The 24,509-nt window shown below is 35.8% G+C and overlaps 2 protein-coding genes across 5 annotated transcripts; one reads left to right on the top strand and one right to left on the bottom strand.

The window, feature by feature from the left end:
- Window positions 1-10,403: 10,403 nt before the first annotated feature.
- Window positions 10,404-12,266, bottom strand: LOC141680120 (uncharacterized). Its single transcript, XM_074486430.1, has 3 exons — window positions 11,357-12,266; window positions 10,597-10,683; window positions 10,404-10,444 (listed from the first exon to the last, which is right to left on the bottom strand). Exons 1-3 carry the CDS (start codon window positions 12,264-12,266, stop codon window positions 10,404-10,406), a joined length of 1,038 nt encoding a protein of 345 aa, XP_074342531.1.
- A 1,664-nt stretch (window positions 12,267-13,930) lies between these two features.
- LOC141678877 (uncharacterized) lies at window positions 13,931-23,424 on the top strand. Of its 4 annotated transcripts, none has more exons than XM_074485300.1 (8): window positions 13,931-14,063; window positions 15,438-15,554; window positions 15,655-15,730; window positions 16,538-16,633; window positions 16,854-17,370; window positions 18,759-18,894; window positions 22,807-23,057; window positions 23,138-23,424. In XM_074485300.1, exons 2-7 carry the CDS (start codon window positions 15,438-15,440, stop codon window positions 22,999-23,001), a joined length of 1,137 nt encoding a protein of 378 aa, XP_074341401.1. In that variant the 5' UTR covers window positions 13,931-14,063; the 3' UTR covers window positions 23,002-23,057; window positions 23,138-23,424. The 4 variants fall into 4 exon arrangements, with proteins under 4 accessions (XP_074341401.1, XP_074341400.1, XP_074341399.1 ...); XM_074485299.1 differs by having other exon boundaries at window positions 15,404-15,554; window positions 22,807-23,042; XM_074485298.1 differs by having other exon boundaries at window positions 15,404-15,554.
- The last annotated feature ends 1,085 nt before the right edge of the window (window positions 23,425-24,509 follow it).

Here is a 24,509-nt window from a genome sequence, read left to right as displayed (position 1 = left end):
ATGGGTCTGTTTCCAAGAACTTTGTTTCAGGAGAGTCAAGTCAAGCTAAGAAAGGGAAAAAGGCTAATGTTGGTCACATGACTGTCAAACAGTTAAGTGACAGACTTGAGAAGATAGAGGTAAAAATAGAGACTAAAAAAAAAAACAATAGGAATGGTAAAGTAGGGATTAAAAAACACAATAACTACACACCTGATAAATATGCCCCCAGAAAAATCTGTGTCAAGTGTGGTAGTGTAAATCATTTGTCTGTTAATTGCAAATCTGCCATGCCTACTCCCATGTCTGTTTAGCCTCAATTTCCTAACATGAATGCCATGCCTGTTAATGCTATGCCTACACAGAATATGAATGCACAGTTTGCTAATATGCCATTTGTACCTAATCCATACTATGCTGCATACAATATGCCTCAAATGCCATTTAGCATGCCTTACTGGAATAACATGTTTACACCAAACATGCCATTTCCTGTTAGCCATAACATGCATGATAATTCTGTTGCATTTAGTGGTTTCAAAGGTACAACCCAATTGACTAAGGAAGAATCTGAAATTCCTAAGTCAAATGAGATAAGACCTAAGAAACAGAAGAAGAAAGCTAACAAGGCAGGACCCAAGGAAACTTGGGTACCAAAATCAACTTGATTTGATTTTGATGTGTGCAGGGAAATAGAAAGAATCTTTGGTACTTGGATAGTGGTTGTTCAAGACACATGATTGGTGATTCTACCCTGCTCTCAGAGTTTAAGGAGAGAGCTGGCCCAAGTATTACTTTTGGAGATGACAGCAAAGGTTATACTGTGGGATATGGCTTGATTTCAAAGGACAATGTCATCATTGAAGAGGTTGCCTTAGTGGATGGTCTCAAACATAATCTGCTGGGTATCAGCCAGCTTTGTGATAAAGGCAACTCAGTAACCTTCAACAAAGAAGCCTGTGTTGTGACTAATAATCAAAATAACAATGTGGTTCTCACTGGTGTGAGAAGAGGAAATGTGTACCAAGCTGACTTCAACTAAACTAAAGCAGAATCTGTAACTTGTCTTCTCAGTAAAGCAAGTCAAGATGAAAGTTGGCTATGGCACAAGAAGCTATCCCATTTAAATTTCAAGACCATGAATGAGCTGGTAAAGAAAGAACTAGTAAGAGGCATTCCTCTAGTGGAGTTTACAAAGGATGGACTGTGTGATGCCTGCCAAAAGGGAAAGCAGATCAAAGCATCATTCATGAAGAAACTTGATTCAGCAATTGAAGAGCCTCTGCAACTGCTTCACATGGATCTATTTGGACCAGTCAATGTACTGTCTATTTCAAAGAAAAGATTTTTCCTAGTAATTGTAGATGATTTTTCAAAGTTTTCTTGGACATATTTCCTAAAGTCTAAAGATGAGGCTAGTGAAATCATCATCAATCACATAAGGCAAGTTAACAATCATCCTGATTTCAAAGTTAAAAGAATCAGGAGTGACAATGGAACTGAGTTCAAGAACTATATCATGAGAGCATTTTGTGAGGAAAATGGGATCTTGCATGAGTTTTCAGCAGCAAGGACTCCACAACAGAATGGAGTAGTGGAAAGAAAGAATAGATCTCTTATTGAAGCTGCAAAGACAATGCTTGAAGAATCAAAATTACCAACATATTTCTAGGCTGAAGCTGTAAACACTGCATGCTACACTCAGAACATCTCTCTGATTAATCAAGCAAGATGCATGACTCCTTATCAATTGTTCAAGAACAAGAAGCCAACTCTAAACTTTCTTCATGTCTTTGGCTGTAAATGCTATATTCTGAGAAATTAAACTGATCAAAATGGGAAGTTTGATGCTAAAGCAGATGAAGGAATTTTTGTTGGATATGCTGTTGGTAAAGCATATAGAGTCTACAATCTAAGAACCAACATTGTTGTGGAATCTATACATGTTGTGTTTGATGATAAAAAGATTGAAGGACTGAGAGATGGAGATTACCATGAGAGCCTCAAATTCGACAATGTTGAGATGGTCAGTGATGGAAGTGATGATGAAAGTGATCAAGAAACAGTGTCTAAGGATAATACAGACAAATCTACCACCAATGAAGCACAAAACTCAACATCCGTCGAGTTGCAAAATGCTTCATCCGACGGAAGGCAATCTGTGTTATCCGTCGGTAGACAACCTGCCTCATCCATCGGTACTCAAAATTCACCATCCGTCGGGTTATCAAAAGGAGCAGGAAGTCAAGGCAAATCACCCATAGAAAGTACCCCTTTCTCAAATCAAAGATCCACAAACTCAGGGGGAGTTTCTAGCAATCATAACTCAATCACACATCAAGACAACATTGAGGTCTCTTCATCTAGAGCTAATCTACCTCAACCAAGGAAATGGACAAAAGATCACCCCTTTGAACTGATTATTGGTGATGTTTCTTCTAGAGTTCAAACCAGAAGAGCAACTCAAGAAGAATGTCTATACAACAGCTTTCTGTCAAAGGAAGAACCAAAGAAGGTAGAAGAAGCCCTGTTAGATCCTGATTGGATTTTAGCTATGCAGGAGGAGCTAAACCAATTTGAAAGGAATAAAGTATGGAAGCTGGTACCCAAGCCTAAAGGAAAGAATCCAATAGACACCAAATGGGTATTCAGAAACAAGATGGATGAAAATGGCATAGTAGTAAGGAACAAAGCCAGATTGGTTGCTAAAGGCTATTGCCAGCAAGAAGGAATAGATTTTGATGAAACATTTGCTCCTGTTGCAAGACTTGAAGCCATCAGAATCTTCTTAGCCTATGCAGCCCATGCCAATTTCAAGGTCTATCAAATGGATGTCAAAAGTGCCTTTCTGAATGAAGATTTGGAGGAAGAAGTGTATGTTAGTCAACCTTCAGGCTTTGAAGATCCAAATTTTCCAATGTATGTCTATTATCTACTGAAAGCACTTTATGGACTGAAGCAAGCACCTAGAGCCTGGTATGACACTTTATCAAAGTTCCTTTTGGAAAATCACTTCACAAGAGGTACTGTAGATAAAACTTTATTTTTCAGAAATATTAATGGCTCTAGCATACTTGTTCAAATTTATGTAGATGATATTATTTTTGGCTCTACAGATGAGAAACTTTGTAAAAAGTTTGCCAAACTGATGCAAAGTAAGTATGAAATGAGTATGATGGAAGAACTAACTTACTTTCTTGGCTTACAAGTTAAGCAAGTTAATGATGGAATATTCATTTGTCAAACTAAATATATTTTTGATCTTTTAAAGAAGTTTGATCTAATGGATTGCACATCTGTAAAAACTCCCATGGCCACTGCAACTAAGCTTGAACTAAATACTACTGAAAAGTCTGTGGATATTTCAAGCTATAGAGGCATGGTTGGCTCACTTCTGTACTTAACAGCTAGTAGACCAGATATAATGTTTGCTACATGTTTATGTGCTAGATTTCAGGCTGATCCTAGAGAGTCTCACTTGATAGCTATTAAGAGAATTTTCAGATATCTCAAGGGAACACCAAAACTTGGCATTTGGTATCGTAGAGATTCTGGTTTTGATCTAACTGGTTATTCAGATGCAGACTATGCAGGTTGCAGAATTGACAGAAAAAGCACAACAGGAACTTGTCAATTTCTAGGAAACAAGCTTGTGTCCTGGTTTAGTAAAAAGCAAAATTCAGTTTCTACCTCTACAGCTGAAGCTGAATATATTGCTGCTGGCAGTTGCTCTGCACAGATTTTATGGATGAAAAATCAATTGCTAGACTATGGTTTGCAAGTTGAGAGGATTCCTATTTTCTGTGATAACACAAGTGCAATTTCCATCACTGAGAATCTATTACAACATTCAAGGACAAAGCACATAGACATCAAGTACCATTTCATAAGGGAACATGTAATGAATGGTACTGTAGAGTTACATTTTGTTCCAAGTGAGAAGCAACTTGCAGATATATTTACCAAGCCACTGGATGAATCCACCTTTTCTAGGTTGGTAAGTGAGTTAGGTATGCTTAATTACTCTTGAATCTATCTGAGTTATTTTACAAGTTGAAATGTAGCCAGAAATTTAACTGATTTTTTAGTCATGGATGAAATTTTGGCTAAGTCAGAATTTGCATCTCGACGGATGACCATTATCCATCGAGTTAAGTCATCCGTCGATATACAATGTGCAAATAAAAGTCAATTACTTTTCTGGAATCTTTTAAAACTCGACGGATAACAGTTTATCCTCATCCGTCGAATTGTCTAAATCTTAACCGTTAATTCCCTGAACATTATCCATCAAGTATACTTACAGTTTGTAAGTATTACACGACGGATAATGGGTGGAATTTTTACAGTTTATTTTTAAACGGCTATTTTAGGCAATTTCTATTGGGTAATTTACTTTTCTTTATTATTTTCATCCGTTGTTTTTGAGGGAGTATAAAAGCTTATTTCATTCCAATTATTTTCTTTTATCATTCTCAAATTCAACTACTTTTATTTTATTCTCTCTCAAGCAAATATCCTCTTTCTCTTCAAGCTTTCATTCTCTAACAATGGCACCTGTAGTAAAGATCATGTCTCAGACTGGGTTCATTTATGAGAAGAACAACTTCACTGCTTTGGTCAACAAGGATATTCAGCAATCAGAAGACTATCACAAGATGATGGACTTCGTGAAGAACTGCAAGTTAAGTTATGCCATGCTTGAATCACCCACAGTTTACTGTGAAGTTGTTGAAGAGATGTGGACCACTGCAAACTACAACTCTACTGACAAAACCATCACTCTAACTATCAAAGATAATGAGTTCTGTATCAATAGTGATGTGATAAAAGCATGTTTCAAAATTCCTGATGATAATGTAACTTCACCACACACTGACACTGATATTATCAATATGCTTAATTCCATGCATTATGCACTTCCTACTAATAAGCTAAGGAATGGAGTTTCATGTGTGATGTTGTGACTAAAGTTTTCTCTGGAAAAGTCAGTAATTTTGATTCTGTGAACATTTCCATGCTTAACATGTTATACATGCTAGTTACAGATAAATTTTACAATTTCAGTGACCTTGTCTTGTATGAGTTAGGTTTTAAATTAGGTGAGTTAGCCAAAAGGGGAAATAATGTATATTATGCTAGATTTTTCATGATATTGGCTAACCATCTTTGTCAAGAGATTGTACTTGAGAATCCAAACAACAAATTAGCTTGTTGGGTTCAAGAGAGAAGAATCATTGCAGATTTGAACAGAGCCAACCATCATAGGGATGTGCCAATGTTCTACTTTCCTGTAATACAGACACCTCAGGTAAGTGAGGTAAGTTCATCCATACCCTCAACTATTCCAATCTCCTCAATTTCTTTGAGTTCAGGAGTAGCTATGGCAACTGTGACAATGACCAAACAGTTGCCTACCAAAGCTGCCAAATCAACTACAATTTCTAAATCCAAGTCAAAGAAAACCCCCTCTGGTATCTCTCAAAAGGTACCAGTTAAAAAATCTACCAAAGCCAAAGAGGGAAGTGTGAAGGAGGGTCAGTTAGGTGAGGGAATGGGTGAACATCAAAGAAACCCCAAGGATAAGGTTGGAGAGTTGAGTGAATCACAGCCTAGCCACACTGCAGTTTCCCAACAAACTGCAGTGCTTAAAAAGGACGGAAGCTCACTTCTAGCTGCATCCTCCCAAAAGGTTGTGGCTATTGAACAAAGCTCTCAGCCAAGAGCATAGGCCAAAAGGGTTAGGGACACAAGCTCACCCCAAACTTACACAAGAAAGAAGAAAGCCAAAACAACTGGGGATGCACAGGGCACACACACAATGCAAATTGGTGCTAAAGACACAGTCCCTGCACTTTCTTAAATTCAGATTGATGTGGCTCCAAAAAATGTGGAGTCACAGCCAAAATCTCTTATAATAGAAGCCACTGAAACACCATACTCACCAACTAACTCACTGGAAGTGGATATGATAAACACTTTAATTCCTGATTCCCCTTCTTTAACTCTGTTGGGGAAGCCAAAATCTAGTGCAAGTGAGCATCATCTTTTAGATGATTTGTTGGCTCACTTGCCAATTCTTTCAGATACTATTGTGATATCTGTGCCTCAAATAACTTCAATCAACACTAAGTCAACAATAGTTTCTCTTCCCACCTCATTCATTTCTACTCTCTCGATGGATATTGCTCATCCATCGAGTAGTGATTGTATCCCGACGGATAAGCTTAATAGCAGTTATCCGTCGGATAGCTTTACCACTCACCCGACGGATATCACTTATCCGTCGAGTGTCTCTGCACAACTTCAAACTTCAATTATTTCAAGTACAGAAGATTTAGTGGTAATACAGTCACTCTTAGGACTGAGAGAGGAGAGTGCATTGAGTGAGAGGCTGGGTTGCTCCCAGGCAAAAGGAGAGGAAAAGAGTGAATCTCAGCAATCCATTTCTTCAGGATTGGCAAAAGTGAGTGAGAGGAGTCCCACCTTAGTAGGTGAAGGTGAGGGTGTGAGGGTGGGGAGCCAGGGTGAGACCCTGATGCAATAAAAGAGAGAATATGAGAGAAAGGAAGGTACAGGAGAAATAAGGGTGAATCCAGCCATTGCTAATGAGTTAATGACTGTGGATGATGCTGAAAAGGAAAGACAATTTCAGCAACATTACAAAGCTGAAATAGATAACATTTCCTTGGATGCTGACGCTTTTACTCATCCTGTGTCAGCCTATCAATTGTTGGCTGCTCAGGGCAATGTGGAGGTAGAGCAGACTTTGAATCTAGTGCACACCACAGAATCTCTTCAAAGAGATAAAGCTGCTATTAACAGAATGCCTTCTCAAGCTAGAGAGCCATCTGAAGAATTTGGAGTAAATTCTAATGATGATGACTCTGGTTTTTTGGATGGAAGCATGAACTTAGGGGGAGCTGAAGGCTCAAGTTCTGCTTTAAGTTTACCTGAATGGGCATGGGCAAAGGAATCTACACAGGACAATTTGAGGTGTCTTTGGTCAAACAAGTAATGGCTATTCAACAGGCCCTTCAGGAAACTTTAGATGCTGATACCAAGGCTGTTCTTCAAGCTCACCTAGACTCTCTACATCTAATGAAGATCCAACACTTAAGACAGAATCTCAGTGTGGATGAATTGAAAAGAGATATAGCTGACTTGAAGACCTATAACTCTGAGAAGCTGGATTCAGTAATGCCATATGGTACCATACAAGATCTACTACTAAGATTGAGGAGAGAACCAGACTCTGAAAAGAAGCTAGCCAAGCTGGAAAACAGAGTTCAAGTTATTGAAGATTCAGTGGCTAGTCTTCATCAAAATCAACAGACTCAGACAAATCTTCTCATGCAACTGGCTAAAACACAAGGCCTAACTCCTCAACTTGATGATAACAAGAAGGGGGAGAGAGAATCAAGTAAGGGGGAGAAAGGACCAACAGAGGGGGAGAAACTTCAAGTACAAATCAGCAAAGTAATTGTACCTTCAATTACTATCTCCAAGCCACCAGTTGCAGATGGTATAGATCTAATTGAAGCAGCAACATCAAATTTGAAAATTGCTGAAAAAGGAAAGTTGAGTTTAATCAACTGGGAAAAGATTGATGAGGAAATTCAGAGAAAGTTTAAACTAGTCAAGGAGTCAGTTAAGTCAGCCATCCATCACTCTCATGTCAATCCAATCAGTGTGAATGAGATGAGCATGAACTATCTGGAGAAAGGACAATCTTCCTGCATTAAATCACAAAAGGCTGAAATAATTCTCAAACCAAGGGAAAATTATCCAAAGTCATCTTTGAAAAATCCCTTGGACACTGTGTATGAGACACCCAAGCCTGATGAAAAGAAGCTTCTGTCAAGATCCACTGTCTTCTATAAAGATCCAGCTGATTCAGCCTCAAAAAGGAGAATTGCTAAGATATTCAGAACTGGAAAGGAAATTTGTGTGGTAGCTGAACATCCACAATTTGCTCAAGCAAAGAAAGAAGAGAAAGCAAGATTAAAGAAGGAAAAGAGGCAAGCTGCTCTAGATGCAAAGAAATCTAAACAAAAGAAAGAGCAGATTGTCATCTTGGCCAAGCTACATGCTGTAAACTCTTCTCAACAAATTCCGTCTCAACCATCTGAAGCTGCTGAATCAAAGAAGAAGATTGAAGAACAGAAGAAATCCCCAAGAAAGAAAGAATTGGCTAGAAGAACAAAAAGGAAACTGGATGTTGTTGACAAGGAATTGGAAGATCAATTTCCTAAGGAATCCACGCCAGCTAAAATTCAAGCATCAAAGCCCTCTGTGGTATTTGAAGACATAAGGGTGGTGGACCCCTACAGGAACATACATGGAGAGCCTATTGTGCCAAAGGATGAGCCAATAGAGTGTGATAAATTACCAATTCCTGACTTCAACTTGCCAATCCTTACCAAGCCAAAAAGGACAAAATCAAGGGCAGTCAAGAAAGTGAAGCTGTCACCTCTCAAATCCAAGTCAGTAGTTAAAGCTCAACCCAAGGTCAACAGGGGAGACTACTTGTACTTGTGTGACATTAAAGAATTCTCAGATCTAAACCTTTATCTGGATGAACTGGATGAAGTAAGGGCAATTGATGCATACAGAATCCTACCTGAAAGGTTGATGTTCAAGTACAAAGGAGGAAGGGAGGTTCAGTGGCCTCTTCATAGGATACTTCAAGAAAGCCAAGCTGTGTTGATCAAAGTCTATTCATCCTTCAAGAAAAACTTCGGGTTCAATGTAACTGCAAGAAGACTAGTATTGAAGAGGATTGAAGAGCTGAGGAGTGTTAGAGCTAAAGATGCACTCCCAAAGACTCTAATCATCCCATACACAGGGAGAAGAGTGCATCTAAGGCCCTACTGGCTGATGGAATTCATGGATGATAAGGGTGTGAGAAGATTCTTCAGACTAGAAGACCGATTGAGTATCTCTAGCAATGAGACTCTCTTGGAGATGCAAGAAATGCTAGATCTCTCAGAATCTGATGAACTAGAATTCCATATGCAGCTCCAGAATCAAATTGAAGAAAACAACAAGAAGCTTGGAAGAAGATCCAGACCTTCAAGGAATTAGAAAAACCTGCTCAGGCTAGAGGAGCATCTTGAACTGACTGTGGGCCAAAACTTGTACATTTTGTTTAATTGAAGCACTTTCAGTTTTATCTACTTATCTTTAAAGATATGTTTAGGATGTTTTGTTATCATCAAGCATCTCTTAATTTATGGCTACAATTCCAGTAGACATAAATTGGGGGAGATTGTTGTGAATATGTTGTGTACTTGATGATCACTTAAACAAAACATCTAAGTAGATTTTACTTAGTGAAATAATGTAGCACTCGACGGATAAGAATTATAGTCCCGAAGGATAACTCATTATAGTCCCGACGGATGATTAGCTTATTATCCATCGAGTGAGTAGCTTATGTAACAATAAGTTTGTAGCACAGTTATGTATGCACCTTTGTATAGAATCTGTAGTAGCATATAAGTCATGTTGACTTTAACTAGATATGCAGAATAGGTTGATTAATTGTACATAAGTAATGTCTTGTAATTCTGTATAAGTGAAATGAAGTCAAGTGCCAAAATAGCTACCGACAGATGATTAACAAAGCCTTCGATGGATGATCAAATGACTATCAACTGATGTTTAACATAGCAGTCGACGGATGATCAATTAAGTCATCGACGGATGATCTGAAAGTCGACGGATGATCATATCAAGAATTCAAACATCAGTTGAACAATGAAAGCTGACACACAGCCGTCGAGTTGTATACAAACACATTGTGGAAGCCCATTAACTGGGTAATAGAGGACGAAAAGCAGCAAAGATTAAGACTGTTAGATTTTATATTTGTTCAGTCTTTTTGACTTTGTAATCTTGGTATTATATAAACCAAGAGAGTAGCAAATAGAAAAATAACTGGGATAATTGAGAGAAACACAAAAATAGAGAAATCTTTGTAAGCAGAATCTTTAGCATTTCATGTAAACTCAGTAGTTCATTTGTAAGCACCTGTGAGCATTCTTGCACACAGAGTCCTCTCGATATATTATATATATCTCTGGTGGAATTGTTTAAATCCACCAGATAGTTTTTAAAGACTCTTGTTTTTAATTACTTATGTTTTGATTCATTATATTTCTATTCCGCATTGTGTCAATCAAAACATTATATCTATATTCGAGTTGAACATTTTTATTTCAAGAAAAAGGTTCAAGAATTCCATTCAAACCCCCTTCTGTAATTCTTGCTATATTGTTAAGGGACTAACAAAATAAAATATTACTAATTTGTATTAAATAAAAATAAGTACAACTTATTCAAGTTTAAACAATATGATATTTAAAATACATGTTTTAAGATTGTATTTAAATTTATAAATAAAAATAAAATAATAAAATTCAGTTTAATAGATCATACCCCTCTTTCAAACCCATCAAATCTGATTACACATGGGTATAAGAAATGGGTATCAAATTTTCAAAACAGTAAATCAAACACCCGTATGAGTTTAGAATGAACGAAACCCATGCATGTACGAGAATAATCCAAATGACCCTTAGAGCAGCTCCAATGTTGGGCTGCCCAACTTACCTTTTTCTGGGGTCCGCATGTGCCACGTCAAATTGGGTTGGCCAAGTGAAACAAATGGCCAACTTACTCCAATGCTATGCCCACTTCCTTTAATGTGTAGGACCCAATTTATTCATATTATATTATATTTTCAAATAATTTATTTTTTATTAAAGTAATTAATTATTTTTATTCGAATTTAATTTAATTTTATTATGTTGCAATTATAGTAATAAAATTAAAGTAATTTAAAAACATCTCACACAAAAATATTAAATTTAAAGGTTACATAATAATACTAAAAATGTAAAAACAACACATGAATGAAAAACATAATTATTAAAATACATCACACAAAAGAACTAAATTTAAATGTTACAAAATAAAAATTAACGATTATTAGCGAACTGGGAAATATGCTCAACCAAATCATTTTGTAGTTGACGATGTGCCCGTTTATCACACATCTATATAGTGTTTTGAATATACGTTTCATATGCGACAAAAGGTTCTTCGCCTAGGTTTGGTTGTGATAAACCATTTATTGCATCATCGTAAGTTGGCAGGGGACCAAATTGAGTGGCGTACGTGTCTCTCTCGTCTTCAACAATCATATTATGTATTATGATGCATGCTCTCATGATTCTTCCAAGATCGTCTTTGTCTCAAAAGCGTGCCGGACCACGTACAATTGCGAAACGGGATTCTAACACACCAAATGCTCGTTCAACGTCTTTTCGCTGACTTTCTTGAAATTATAAAAATAATTTTCTTTTCTCACCTTGTGGACGTGGTATTGTTTTAACAAATGTTGCCCATTCAGGATATATTCCATCTTTTAAGTAATATCCCACATTATAATTATTTTCATTGATAGTATAATTTACCTCTGGAGCACGACCTTGTAGCACTTCGTCAAATATCAATGACCGATCTAAAACATTTATGTCATTGTTTGATCCAGCAACTCCAAAAAATGCATGCCATATCCATAGATCGGATGAAGCAACCGCTTCTAGTATAATTGTTGCAACTCCTTTGTGACCACTCATGAACATTCCCTTCCATGCTTTTGGACAATTTTTCCATTGCCAGTGCATGCAATCAATACCCCCCATCATACCAGGAAAGCCACGAGCCTCACCCATTTGTAGTAGACGTTGCACGTCATTTTCGTTCGGCTTTCGTAAATATTCACCTTCAAATAACGTAATTATATTGGAGAAGAATTTTTTCAAGGCTTCAACCGCAGTACTCTCTCCAATACGAACGTAATCATCAACATCATCAGCAGATATACCATAAGCCAACATACGCATAGCTGCAGTACACTTTTGTAAAGGTGATAAACCTTTTCTTCCCACTGCATCAAATGTTTGTTGAAAGTATTGATCAAAATTTGAGACAACATCCACAATACGAAGAAAGACATGTCTTCCCATATGAAATCTTCGTCGAAATATTTCTTCTGGATATGCTAGATTCGGTGAAAAATAATCATTCACGAGACGTTGATGACCTGCTTCACGATCTCTATAAATACTTCTTCGAGGCGTGGATGTTGAGCTAAGCCCAAATATTTTATGAAAGAGCTCATCTCGACGATTATTTTTAGTGTCATCGCAGAACTCATCAATAAATTCTTGAGTGAATTCTTCTGTGAAGCTTTCTGTTGTGGGTGTTTGATTCATGTTGGTGTGAATTGTAAGGACTGATACAACTAGTTTATATAGATGGTAAAAACGAATATATTCTAACATCCAACGACTAGTTTACAAACAAATAAAAACAAACAAGTAAAGACAAGTACTAGCTTCCAACGGCTAGTTTACAAACAAATAAAACAAACAAGTAAAGACAAGTACTATCTTCCAACGGTTAGTTTCTTGCCATAATTTTCTCGAGCATTATTGCATGAATTCTCCGTTGAGCCTCATTCATTTTAGTAGTATCCGCCAAAATAACTTGTAAATCGAGCTCAGTTTGCTTCGTCTCAATCTCTTTTTGTCGAGTCTCAATTTCTTTTTGCTTCATCTCATTGATTGTCTCCATTATGTTCATTTTCCTCTAAGTCATTAACTTGAATAGCTTCATACTCTTCAATTTCCGCAGTTGTTGCCTTCTCCTTACCCTTCCTTTTAGCAGCTTTTGTACCTTATGGACGACTAACCGGTTCAAATTCATCAGATGTTGGTGTTTCGTTATTTCCCTCTGATGAGTAAGCTCCGGAACTACTTAATTTTGTTCTTTTAGAACTTGCACTAGTTGTAGGAGTTCTCCATTTGGGATATCTATGAAGCTCACGCCAATGATTATCAAAGCTGGTCTTCTTCTTGTATTGAGAGAAATGAAGACTATGAGCTTTCTCAATTATGTTATCCAAGTTTGAACCACTCCCGATCATTCGTTGAGCCTCATCATAACACGATCCAAATTTTTGAGCACCTTTATTTATTCATTACCACCTTTTTCTCATAGCCACAGCTCCTCTTTTGATTACACCAGGATTATCTTCTTCACAATATTCCTTAATTCGCTCCAAAAAAGTTTCTGCTTTTTGATCTGTACCGATTAGTGGATCGATTGATACATTCAACCATGCATTTATTAAGAGCTTATCTTCAAATCACTTCCACTGACCAATACTTTCTCGTACATCTTCGACTTCCACACAATCATCATTTAGATCAACAAAATTTGTGTGGCCAAAGGCCGGCACTTGTGAATCTGGAGAATTTTGGGTATTATTAGGCGGTTGTTGGGTTTCAAATTGTGAATTTGAATATGGAGGAAAAGGAAAATGATGTGGAGAATTTTGTGAATATGAAAATAGAAATTGTGAATTTTGAGGATGTGAAAATTGATATTGAGAATTAGGAGGTGGAGAATTAAAATTTTGAGGGTTTGTAAAATATGGATTTGGATATGGATATGGAAATGGAATTTGAGGATTTGGATTTTGAGAATTTGGAGGTGTAGGTTTATTTGGATTCATTTTTTGGTAGAGAAAAAACTAAATTTTTTAAGAAGATGAAAGTATGAAAAATGGGATATGAAAATATAAGATATATATAGGAACAAAATATATCCGTTAAGTTATATAACCGTTAATTGTTTACGTTGTTAATTAAACGGTCATATTACTGTAGTGTATGCATGCCAAATTATAAAACAAAAAGTAACAAACAAAATATAAATATAAATAGCAAAAGTAAAAAGTAAAAGTAAGGCAAAAATATATTAAATTATCATAAATAATTGAAGTGACCACTGCCCGAGAAAGTGGGCATGCACATTTCATTTTAATTCCTCCGATGTATATTTTATGCGCCCGTGTCGATTTGCCTGGCCCAACGGGCACTCCATTGGGACTGCTCTTAAAGAATTGGGTTGGACTTAATAAAACCTAACGGCATAAGCCCTAACTCTAATTAAACCCAACGGCATAAGCACTAAATCTGAACCCTCCGGGGATTAAATTTCTATCTGTAAGTTATTGATCTCCCTCATTATTTTTTATAAATCTCAATTTGTATCTTTTTATGCGTCTCCATTTAATGTTGGTTTGTTTCATTCTAAAATCTACATATCCTGAAATATGACTAATTATTTGATTACAAATTTCTACCACAAACAAAAACAAGTCTGCCCGTTAACTGTTTGATCAAAGTCCTCTGAGAAGTCTCTAGCACGTAATGTGAATGAAATATGCCGATCTTGTCATTTACTTAACTCTTTACCCTAATATCGATAATTTTGGTGAAATGTCTTCAAGACCTAGCTTGCACTATTTTTATGCTGTCCCCGAAAAGCTTTAAAGTTGTAAGCAAGATTCGTGCGCTGAATTTTTGGTTCTTGCGAGGAAAATCTGATGTTATGTATGCTTTAGATAGTAGACTTTTGGGGCTTGAAACAAAAAATGTGGAAGTTTACAGTTGCGTGTAGACACTTGCTATATGCAGGAAAGTAGTTACAAACATAGCATGAGACCCTGCCAGAAAAAAATACTTCTTATCCTTGACATGTTTTTAAATTTCTTACCGATAAAATTTCTTATATAGGCAGTGGCAATTTTTATTTCCTTATATAGTTAATGACACAAGTATGCAACCAAAAGAAAAGCTAAGCCAATTTATAAGAATATAAGATGATAATCTACTTTGAAATAGTTTATCTTATATATGGCATATGATAACTGCACTAAAGTCTGCATACATAATTTAATTGCAAGTGTTAATAAGCAATGCAATTGTACATGTACCTACTTTTTTCTTTTTAATAAACAAATAAGAATTATTGTTTTAATTTTTTCACTGATTAAATGGAATTTAAGCTATATAATTATATGAATACATTAATTTCTCATGGACCAGAAGATGCATAGCCTGTAATCTGTAACGTCTTTAAAGACGGATCTAAGAATTTCAGATTTTTGAGTCATGAGTAACCTTTTCAATTTTGTGTTGCCTATAATGGCTAGGTTGATAATGGATTCTAATATTTATTCTGATAAATATCAAGTATTTATTTAAATAGTATTTAACTGTGTGCGCTTTTTCCTAACATAAACAAGAATCGACTGTGAATCCTCAAACCAAAGAATGATTTCTACCCCATGCTAAATCTCCTAATTGATAAAGAAAAACCAATCTGTTAGTCACAAAGTCAAAAGTATATACAATGCTAGAAAAAACCCTACTTTAGGGCTGAATAAATAATCCGATATAAATAAAACCGGTCAGACAAAAATAAAATAGTGGGACTGATTCCATATAGACTAGTTCGTTGGTTCTGCTTTCTGAACTTCAGTTTTGATCGTCATTATCAGGTGAAGTTATTGGGACATTTGTGCTATGTTTCAGATGGAGGAATTGTTCAAGAACACGACATTTGCACCCCACACTGCTGCTGCTGTTGGATCCATCGCATTAAGTGCTGCACTCACTTACCCTATTGATACATTAAAAACCCTGATACAGGTATGAGTACTGACTTGAATTTCGGTGCAGTTACATATGCTTGGCTTATGTATAATATTTGATTAGTCATTCTTTTTTGTTCTTTGGATCAATTAAACAGGTTGGATCAAACTCTAGTAAACAGTTGACTCCAGCTCAGGTTCTTCATAGAGTTCGTACTTTATCAGGAAATTCAGGTGATGCATTATTGCACACATACAAGCTTTGAATTATTATAACGACTCAGATTGTGATGTATTATACTCATTTTATAAAATCAACAGGATTTCTTAATGCTGTAGCTGAATAGCATTAGTGTGCATTCAAAGTAGATATAAAATAGTACTGTTTTATGCTCCAAATCCAAGAACAAGGGAAAGTGACCATTCATTTAATTTTTGGAAATATGTATTGCTGAAAGTGCTTACTTTGTTATCACACATACTAAAAAATAATGTGAATAACACTTAATTTGACTCTGTAACTGGAAACTTATCAATTCTGTAGGGGTGTTTAGATAAATTCGTGAATTTCCTCGGATGCATGAAGAAGATCGTCTATATTTAGTTTCTGGTTATCATGGTGTCGCCATGGTGTCACCAGGGCGATTACATGGCTTCCTGAATGGAATATGCAAGTGTCTTCATTGTCATATGCATCTTCATTGTCACGTACTCTATCTCAGATTATAGTAACCCCTCTGTATTTTTTGGAAGAGATATGTTTTGACATGATTCAATAACATGTGTAAACTGTAATCTGTTAAAATAACAAGTCCTAATAATATGTGTAAACTTTTTTGTGTATAAATAACAACTCCTAGTTCAGATCGTAACTTAACCTAGACTTTTCAAGCGACTTCATTAAAAGGCGCAACTTCCTCCACTGAAAACTTCTCTTGTTTTTTTCCCATCCTCCTTTAGGTGACAAATTTCATCAATGTTATGTGTGTGATAAACATCTATTATATGTATTTAACGAACTGACTCTATCACTTGTTGTAGGTTTGTACAATGGTTTTGGTTGGTTGGCTTTGGGAAGAATGCCAGGTCTTGCTGCTCGGTTTGGTACCTATGAAATACTAACAGCTTTTTACAAAGGTATATTCTTAAATATATTTAACACTGAAGCACTTTGCTGAACAAATTTTGCAAGGGAACTAGTCTAATACTCTATGCTATATTTGTTGCTCGTCTTAATATAAATTGTTTAAAGTACATAAGTAGTTTTCGGAGCACCTCAAATCTCCCAAATTTGTTTTTTTAATTTCTTTTAGCAATCGTGTTAATTACTTTTCCTACACCTTATTGGTGCTTACAGATGGTCGAGAAGATAATTATGTCTATGCCTCCGAGGCCCTCCTGGCAGGAGTAGCTACAGGTGCTGTGGTGTCGGTCATTAACACTCCATTTGAACTTCTCAAAATTCGTTCACAGGTTACTTCCGCTTCTCTTGTTCCAAGCACCACCTCTGCTGTAGCAATGAATGCTGTCTCGCCTTCAATTGCAAGATTATTTCCAGGACATTATATGGACATGAAAGCCCTGAACAAGTCTGCGGGTCTTTTGTCCACTCTTAATACAAAACATCCCGACATAATTACTGCATTAAAAGATTACCCTTGGATGATGACTGGATCAGGGAGACCTCCAGCTGTTTACAATGTAAGAAATCCTTGGGACATCATCACTTTAGAAGGGTGGAGTGCACTGTGGAGAGGTCTGCGTTCAGGAATCTTTCGAGATTCCATTTTTTGTGGTGTATTTTTTACAAGCTGGCAAGTTCTTCACCAAGCAATGCTTGACTGGAAGGCAGTTTCAATGGATCCTCCACCCAGGTTCTAAATCCATCCTTCATTTATCAGCCACTACATTATACATGTTATTTAAAAGGATAAAAATTCCTGAACAGAAAAGCCTGTTACATTTACTCTCAAAAGTAAAAGAAACATTTTAAAATTTGTACCGGAAGAGCTAAAAGTATGATTATTGTATGAGTTAAATATATTACAGGTCCTTCTCTTTTTATAATTTCATTTTAGTTGATGTATTCTGGTTCTGACATTGCGGGATTCATTTTTTTTCCTTAAAACTTTTTTAAATCAAAATCACATTATTTTGACCAAATTTCACTGAGGCAAGCTTAGTGGGCCTCTTAATGCTTCTCGTCTTTGACCATAAGGCACACACCCCTTTGAGAATCACATAATACGTTGGTCTATTTGTTTGATTTATAATATTGTATCACTCAGATCAAGATGGCATGGACAGGATGACTTTTTGTGTGCCTAGTATCCTAAATCCTAAAAGTAGTGCAAATTATGTTGGTTTAGGCGATGGGGTGAAGTGTTCAATTTGAGAGGTTATCCAAGATGACAACCTAGGAAATGATTTGCTCATATTTGGCTACAAAAATCTGTTCATTAGCTCTAGAGATCCATATGATTTCAATCACCGAGTAGCAATTCCTCTTGCTGATCTCCAGTGGCTATGCATTCTTACCCCAAACTTGTGCTCCTTTGATGATGGATATACCACCAACAACATTTGATTTGCCTCTCTTAATGTCTGGAAATTTCGTGAAGATTTAAAGGATCTCATACCATATTACCTCATCGTACATGGCTCCAGAATATATAATTGCTATCAGCTGTGTTCTATATATCTTCCAACCATGTCCAGACTATGTTCAGTGAACTGTATTTATACCATGCCTATAGTTATCATTTTGTAAAGGTGGTACACCGGATTCTGTTTTAATATTCTTCTCTACATTTATGACCACAATCATGACGCAAGTCATATTGGGCCGGATTTTTCTTGTTGAAGCAAGATGAAAGAACCAAATAAGTTCAGTTAGAGATCTTTTGATGACATTTTTACAGTGCTACAAGATTAGGATTTTCTTATTGGTGTAGATGCAGATGCAGATGTACGACGACCAATCAGAAAACCCAAAGAGATGTGGGTTAGGCTTTAGAAGTCTAGCGATTAGTTTTTTTTAGAAAAAAATAAATATATTAACAGGCGCCTCCTAAATTATGAAATGTTATCTTCTTGACAAAATTTTTAATTAAGAATTATCCTTTACTGATTATTGTAAATCAGTTTATTAACCAGTTGATGATTTGACCCATCTTTTTTAATTTTTTACTTCTATGGTTTCTTTGTAAATTTTTTTCTTATCATATTTTCTATTTATAGTTTTACTGTTACCATTATGTAGATATGATGAAGAAATTGGCCCATTATCTCCTTTATCAGTAAGTTTTTCTGCTGGTATTTCTGGCTCGGTTGCTGCTGCCTCCTCTCATTGTTTTGACACTGCTAAGAGCCGTTCACAGTGTATAGTGGTCCCCAAGGTATGTTACATATATAAACTTAGTTTAGAAAGAATCCTGGCCTCTTAGCTTGCTTTATGGTGGTATATATATGTTATCTTATATATGACCTCATGAGTTTCACTATATTGGTTAAATTTTTGTGTACTATGAACTGTGAGAAATTCTAGGGCCTTCTGAGTATTAGATGAAGTATAAATTAGTAGCGCGCAAAGTAAACATTTCTTTTTTGGGTAGACTCCAGGATAATTTTTAATAAGTCGGGCAATGTGTTTTTACTTGCTAAATTTTTTAAGTTTGAGCCTTGGGGGATAGCTATGGTAATTAATTTTGGAGTGAGGGGTATCTTACTATTGTCTGCTTTGAGGGGAGGACAAGCACCATATCTTACACTAGCAAGCCTGGAATAGAAGTCTCTGTCTCCGTAGTAGTCTAGTTAAAGCAAGTACGGGATATCAAAGTAGTGCGTGCTAGCTGAAATCAGTTAGTTGTCTAAATAAAATTATAAAGATGAAGCAGTATATGCTATGTACCTTGTAATATTTTGAATATTAAATAAATCATTTGAAATCCCAGCATCTGCTTTTTAGAACTTATCTTTGATCCTTGCAAATAAATCATCGAATCCTAGCTTATTTACTTTGGAATTAGCAAGTCTCATCTCTTCCTATGTTCCTTGCGTTCATCTGGTGAACTTATTGGGAAGTTGTTGAACCGCTGTTGTGGACCTATGAACTGTGAGAAATTCTAGGGCCTTCTGAGTATTAGATGAATTATAAATTAGTAGCGCGCAAAGTAAATATTTCTTTTTTGGGTAGACTCCAGGATAATTTTTATTAAGTTGGGCAATGTGTTTTCACTTGCTAAATTTTTTAAGTTTGAGCCTTGGGGGATAGCTATGGTAATTAATTTCGGAGTGAGGGGTATCTTACTGTTGTCTGCTTTGAGGGGAGGACAAGCACCATATCTTACACTAGCAAGCCTGGAATAGAAGTCTCTGTCTCCGTAGTAGTCTAGTTAAAGCAAGTACGGGATATCAAAGTAGTGCGTGCTAGCTGAAATCAGTTAGTTGTCTAAATAAAATTATAAAGATGAAGCAGTATATGCTATGTACCTTGTAATATTTTGAATATTAAATAAATCATTTGAATTCCCAGCATCTGCTTTTTAGAACTTATCTTTGATCCTTGCAAATAAATCATCGAATCCTAGCTTATTTACTTTGGAATTAGCGAGTCTCATCTCTTCCTATGTTACTTGCGTTCATCTGGTGAACTTATTGGGAAGTTGTTGAACCGCTGTTGTGGACCTGTAAAGTGGATACCTTCTGTGCTTTTATTAGCATCCACGACTATAGAGGGAGATATGTTGAAAAAGATGGAGTCATGGTAGATTAAAGTGCATGGAGGAGAGGTATCAGGAGGTGAAAGTGCAAAGTCATTGTTAAGGTCTCTGTTAGAAATTCCTGATATATGGTAAATAAAGCTGGCTGAGTTGATTGGCCTATATCAACTATCAAGAGTAGAACTAGCAGTTTAATTTTGTTGCTGCTCATCGCAAAACTGAATGACAGCCATTTTTGGTCATGCAAAAGAAGTTCTCTGGACTGAACTGTGTAGAGTTTTTAATTAAATCTGGTGTTGTAGTCGCCGATTAAGGAGATAGCTATGGGGGTGTAAGAGCTCATTCTGCCATAGAGTTTGCCCTTCGGTATATCTTACATATTGCTCAAGATCCTGCTTGATTGCAAAAATTGTAAATTTGTAGTTAATTAATTTGTAGTTAATTATTTTGCACAAAGTAACTTAATGCTTTGAATCATAGTTTGGTGATTACATGTGGCGGCGCTTCTACCTGAAAAATAGGCAGTAATCTAAAGTGGTGCATCATCCAGTCAGTTTTTATAACTTCGGAAGCTCTGGCCCTATGGAAGACTAAGAATTTGGCAAGATTGATACATTTGGTGCTGCCATCAAAAAGTATATTGGCCTGTCAGTACTAGTGGCTTACTAAAATCCAGGGACATGGTTTTGTCGCGCACTATTCCTGTATTGTACGTTCCATGGACAGTAGAAATAGCTCTCTTCCTCCCCAGTTGATGCCAGACCGGTTCGTTATTGGTGTTGTATAAGTTAGTAAGGAGCAAAAAGACCCTGAGAGGGTGTGTGTCCTCATCAGTAGGGTCAAATCGAAAACCATGCAACATTACTTCATCAATCTTCACAGTATCGTTTTTGTCCTCAATTTGTCGTTTGTTTAGATATGTACTTTTTATTATATCTGATATAACTTATACAGTTGGATTGGTCTTTAACTTACGGGGCCTTTTTTAAATCTCATTATAAAAGAAAATATTAGATCTAAACCAAAAAACAAAATCGACTAGCTCAACAGAAATTGAATAATTTTGTCTTTGTCAAATATAACGGATCTTTGAGGCGTCATTATGAACTCCGAGACAACATTGATCATATGTTGTTAAATTATATTGATAAAAGTAATGAATGACTAACCGGAAGTCTTAGAGGAGAATATGAGAATGACTACGTATTCGATGAAGAAGATGGCTTAACATATAATGATGTTTATAATGCTTCCGGTGTTTGAGAGCCACTGTATAGATCAAGGTCATAATCAAGAGCGAAAAATGCAAACAGGAATTCTGGATCTTCTAGGCATCTAATTGACGAGATCGTGGATGAGGATGCCAATATGAGAATGAAGAGGAAATTGAGTTTGTGCAGAACTGGAATCTCTATCTTAATTCTGATGAAGAGTGGGAGTATTTGGACGAGGAAGAAGATGTTGATGGACAAATTTAAATTTTATCCCCTGCTTGTCTTTTAGTAGTATGAAACATTGGTCTCGTTCAATCTTTTAATGCTATAAAGATTGATGATATGCCCAGTGTTTACATGTATCCTAAATTCTTAATATATATACAGATATATATATATATAAATATATTATTTTATATGGTGCGCTTTTTTTACAAAAGCCCGCGCTTCGCTTTGCGCTTTTCGCTTAAGCTACAGGAGGCCCCTCCCGCTTCTCTGCGCTTTTTGCCTTTAATAACACTGGTTCAAGTGAAGGACTCAGACGTATCCAATCAGTTACAAATGTTGCGATACAAGGTGCAAAGAAGTAGCTTTATATAAATCTTAATAGAAACAGTTAACAGTATAGTTAGCAACTGAGCATAGTTCAAATCTATCAAATGTCTCCTGAAAACGGTCTCTTTGCGAAACCTAAACAACCCTTCAGGGGAGATTGAAACAAGAAAGGTTGTAATTGTTGTATCAAGAAAATCAACCTAAGATACTCTGTCTTGTACTAAACCAAGGAAGCCTCAGTAACTCTGTGAAAGCCATAGATTTCTGGAATTTCCATTTCTTCTCTCTGTTGAATGCAGAGTTATTATCTCAAGAGACTAGAAAGATTAGCTCCTTCCGGGGATATTTAATTTAACATATTATTATTATTATTATTATTATTATTATTATTATTATTATTATTATTATTATTATTATTATTATTATAATTATATGTCAGTCACCAATCAATACAAGATGACAAGGCAATCTTCTAATATCATCAACTTTTATGAATTTAAATCATAATAATTAATTAAATTGTTTTTCGTTAACTGGTATACAATCTCTTTAGCACTCTGGCTAAATTCTAGGATAAAATCATGATCAATCAAAGTTACTAGAATTTAAGTGGTAGTGCCAAAGCCAATAACCAAAGATTTCTGCAGATTCAGTAATAATGGTGGAAACATCTTGCCATTATCTTTTGTGCACATGTATTTTCTCTCCATTTCTTTACTTCTCCTTTCTTATCTTCTTTTCGACACAAACCCGATATAGCATGGTAAGAGGTGATCATATGCATATCGTTTGCATTAATTATCTGCCTATTTTATTTCAGTTCATATCCATGGAGAGGAGGTTGCTGAAGTGGTCACGGCCAGGAAATAGATTTGAGAGTGTTACGGGTATCCATCCTAGAGATAGGAATATATTGTTCCGTGGGTTTTGGTTAAGGATGGCTCGAAGTGGAATAGTATCATTTTTATTGGTAGGGAGCTATTATTTTGCTGTTGATCAGCTGGTTTCGATATGATTGACTCTCAACTAGTATAATGAATAAAGATTTATGTGAAGGTACAAGTTGGAAAGGTACACCTAATTCAAGCAGATTCTTTTTACGAAGGACCTTGTGTGTTGCCAGCAGATTAACATTTTGTTTCCTATGTCAGGTTATTGCATCAAAACTTCATCTAGAATTGAGCCATCAATATTTTGTTTAGCTTGAGCGCAAGAGGGAAAACACATGGATGATGGTGTATGGCTGCCTTTAATCACAACAATCCTACAATGCAAGAAAGGATTCTTATATGATGACTGTATGCTTTATGAAAGAACTAACTTCTAATGTTGTTCAATGATAACTTATATAGAACCAAGTGGTTTGTGTTTAAACTGGAAATGTTTGAAGATGGATAGTGTCCATACGTATAGTGGGTGTGAGGACTTTGAAGAAAAAGTAGGGAGATGGCATTTTTAGTTAAAGTGTTCAGTGGAGGATGAATCAGCAAGTGCAGTTGAGCAATTCCATATTATGATGATATTCTAGTTTGGTTGTTCCTTAGTTGTGTGAGTGGATGAAGTTCATTAGGATGGTAACACAGTATTATATTATGATCATCATTCATCAATCTGCTAGTGTATGCTTTGACAACATTTCTAAGTCAGATGGTGTGTTTGGTCGGTAAGAACAAAAATGGAGAGAATCGAACGAAACTTGAGTACTAAAATGCGTGATGGTCATATATTTCATTACTTGCCTCCGTTTTATTTACAATATACAGACTGATCCTAATATTATTAGGCCCAGTACGAAAAACAATTCTGACATGGTGAAAAAGAATTATTGTGAAAATATTTTATCCCAACTTTATATCGTATTTTTATCTCCTTATGTATGTAAATCATATAAAAAAATATTATTTTATAATTTAACATATAAAATAAAAGATATCAAATTGACTATTACGTGTGAAAAAGTTAACTTCAAAAGGAGTTTATTAGTAATAAATTTAGGAATTCCTATTTAATGGCTATATTTGTTTTGCAATTAGAAAATTACGTAAAAAAATTGTTCAATCGTATTATTTCGGGAATTAAGTTCTACAAAAATTACTGTTTCATTGAAAATCTTAAAAATCCTATACATTCTGCAAGTTCGTAAAATGTATAATTTTGCAAAACTGATTACTCGAGGTACAAAATCTGACTCATTTGCATCATAATTACATAATCTAATTACGTTGTATTAGAATTTAATTTTTCTACCTTTACTAATGAGATGATCATGGACAATCCTTCATTTTAGGATCCAACCGTAAATATGATTTTAGACAGTTCTTCTATGCCCTCTAATTTTCTGTAGAATTAAGCTCTCCGAGTCTTGTTTGTGAGACCAGGAGAGTTAGAAATGAGAAAATAGTTGGTTACTGCTAGTGAGAAAATTCTTTCTATACGTTCGTAGCGACTAGTGAGCAGCCGTGAGAAAACTGAAGAATAACAGAGAGTTAAGTTTGTTACTAGGTTTCCATGGTCGATTTGTGA

Source organism: Apium graveolens, chromosome 8 (assembly GCF_009905375.1).
Source record: "Apium graveolens cultivar Ventura chromosome 8, ASM990537v1, whole genome shotgun sequence".
Taxonomy (NCBI): Eukaryota; Viridiplantae; Streptophyta; class Magnoliopsida; order Apiales; family Apiaceae; genus Apium; species Apium graveolens.
The sequence above is the reverse complement of the archived record's forward strand: the minus strand, read 5'-3'. Positions and strand labels throughout refer to the sequence as shown.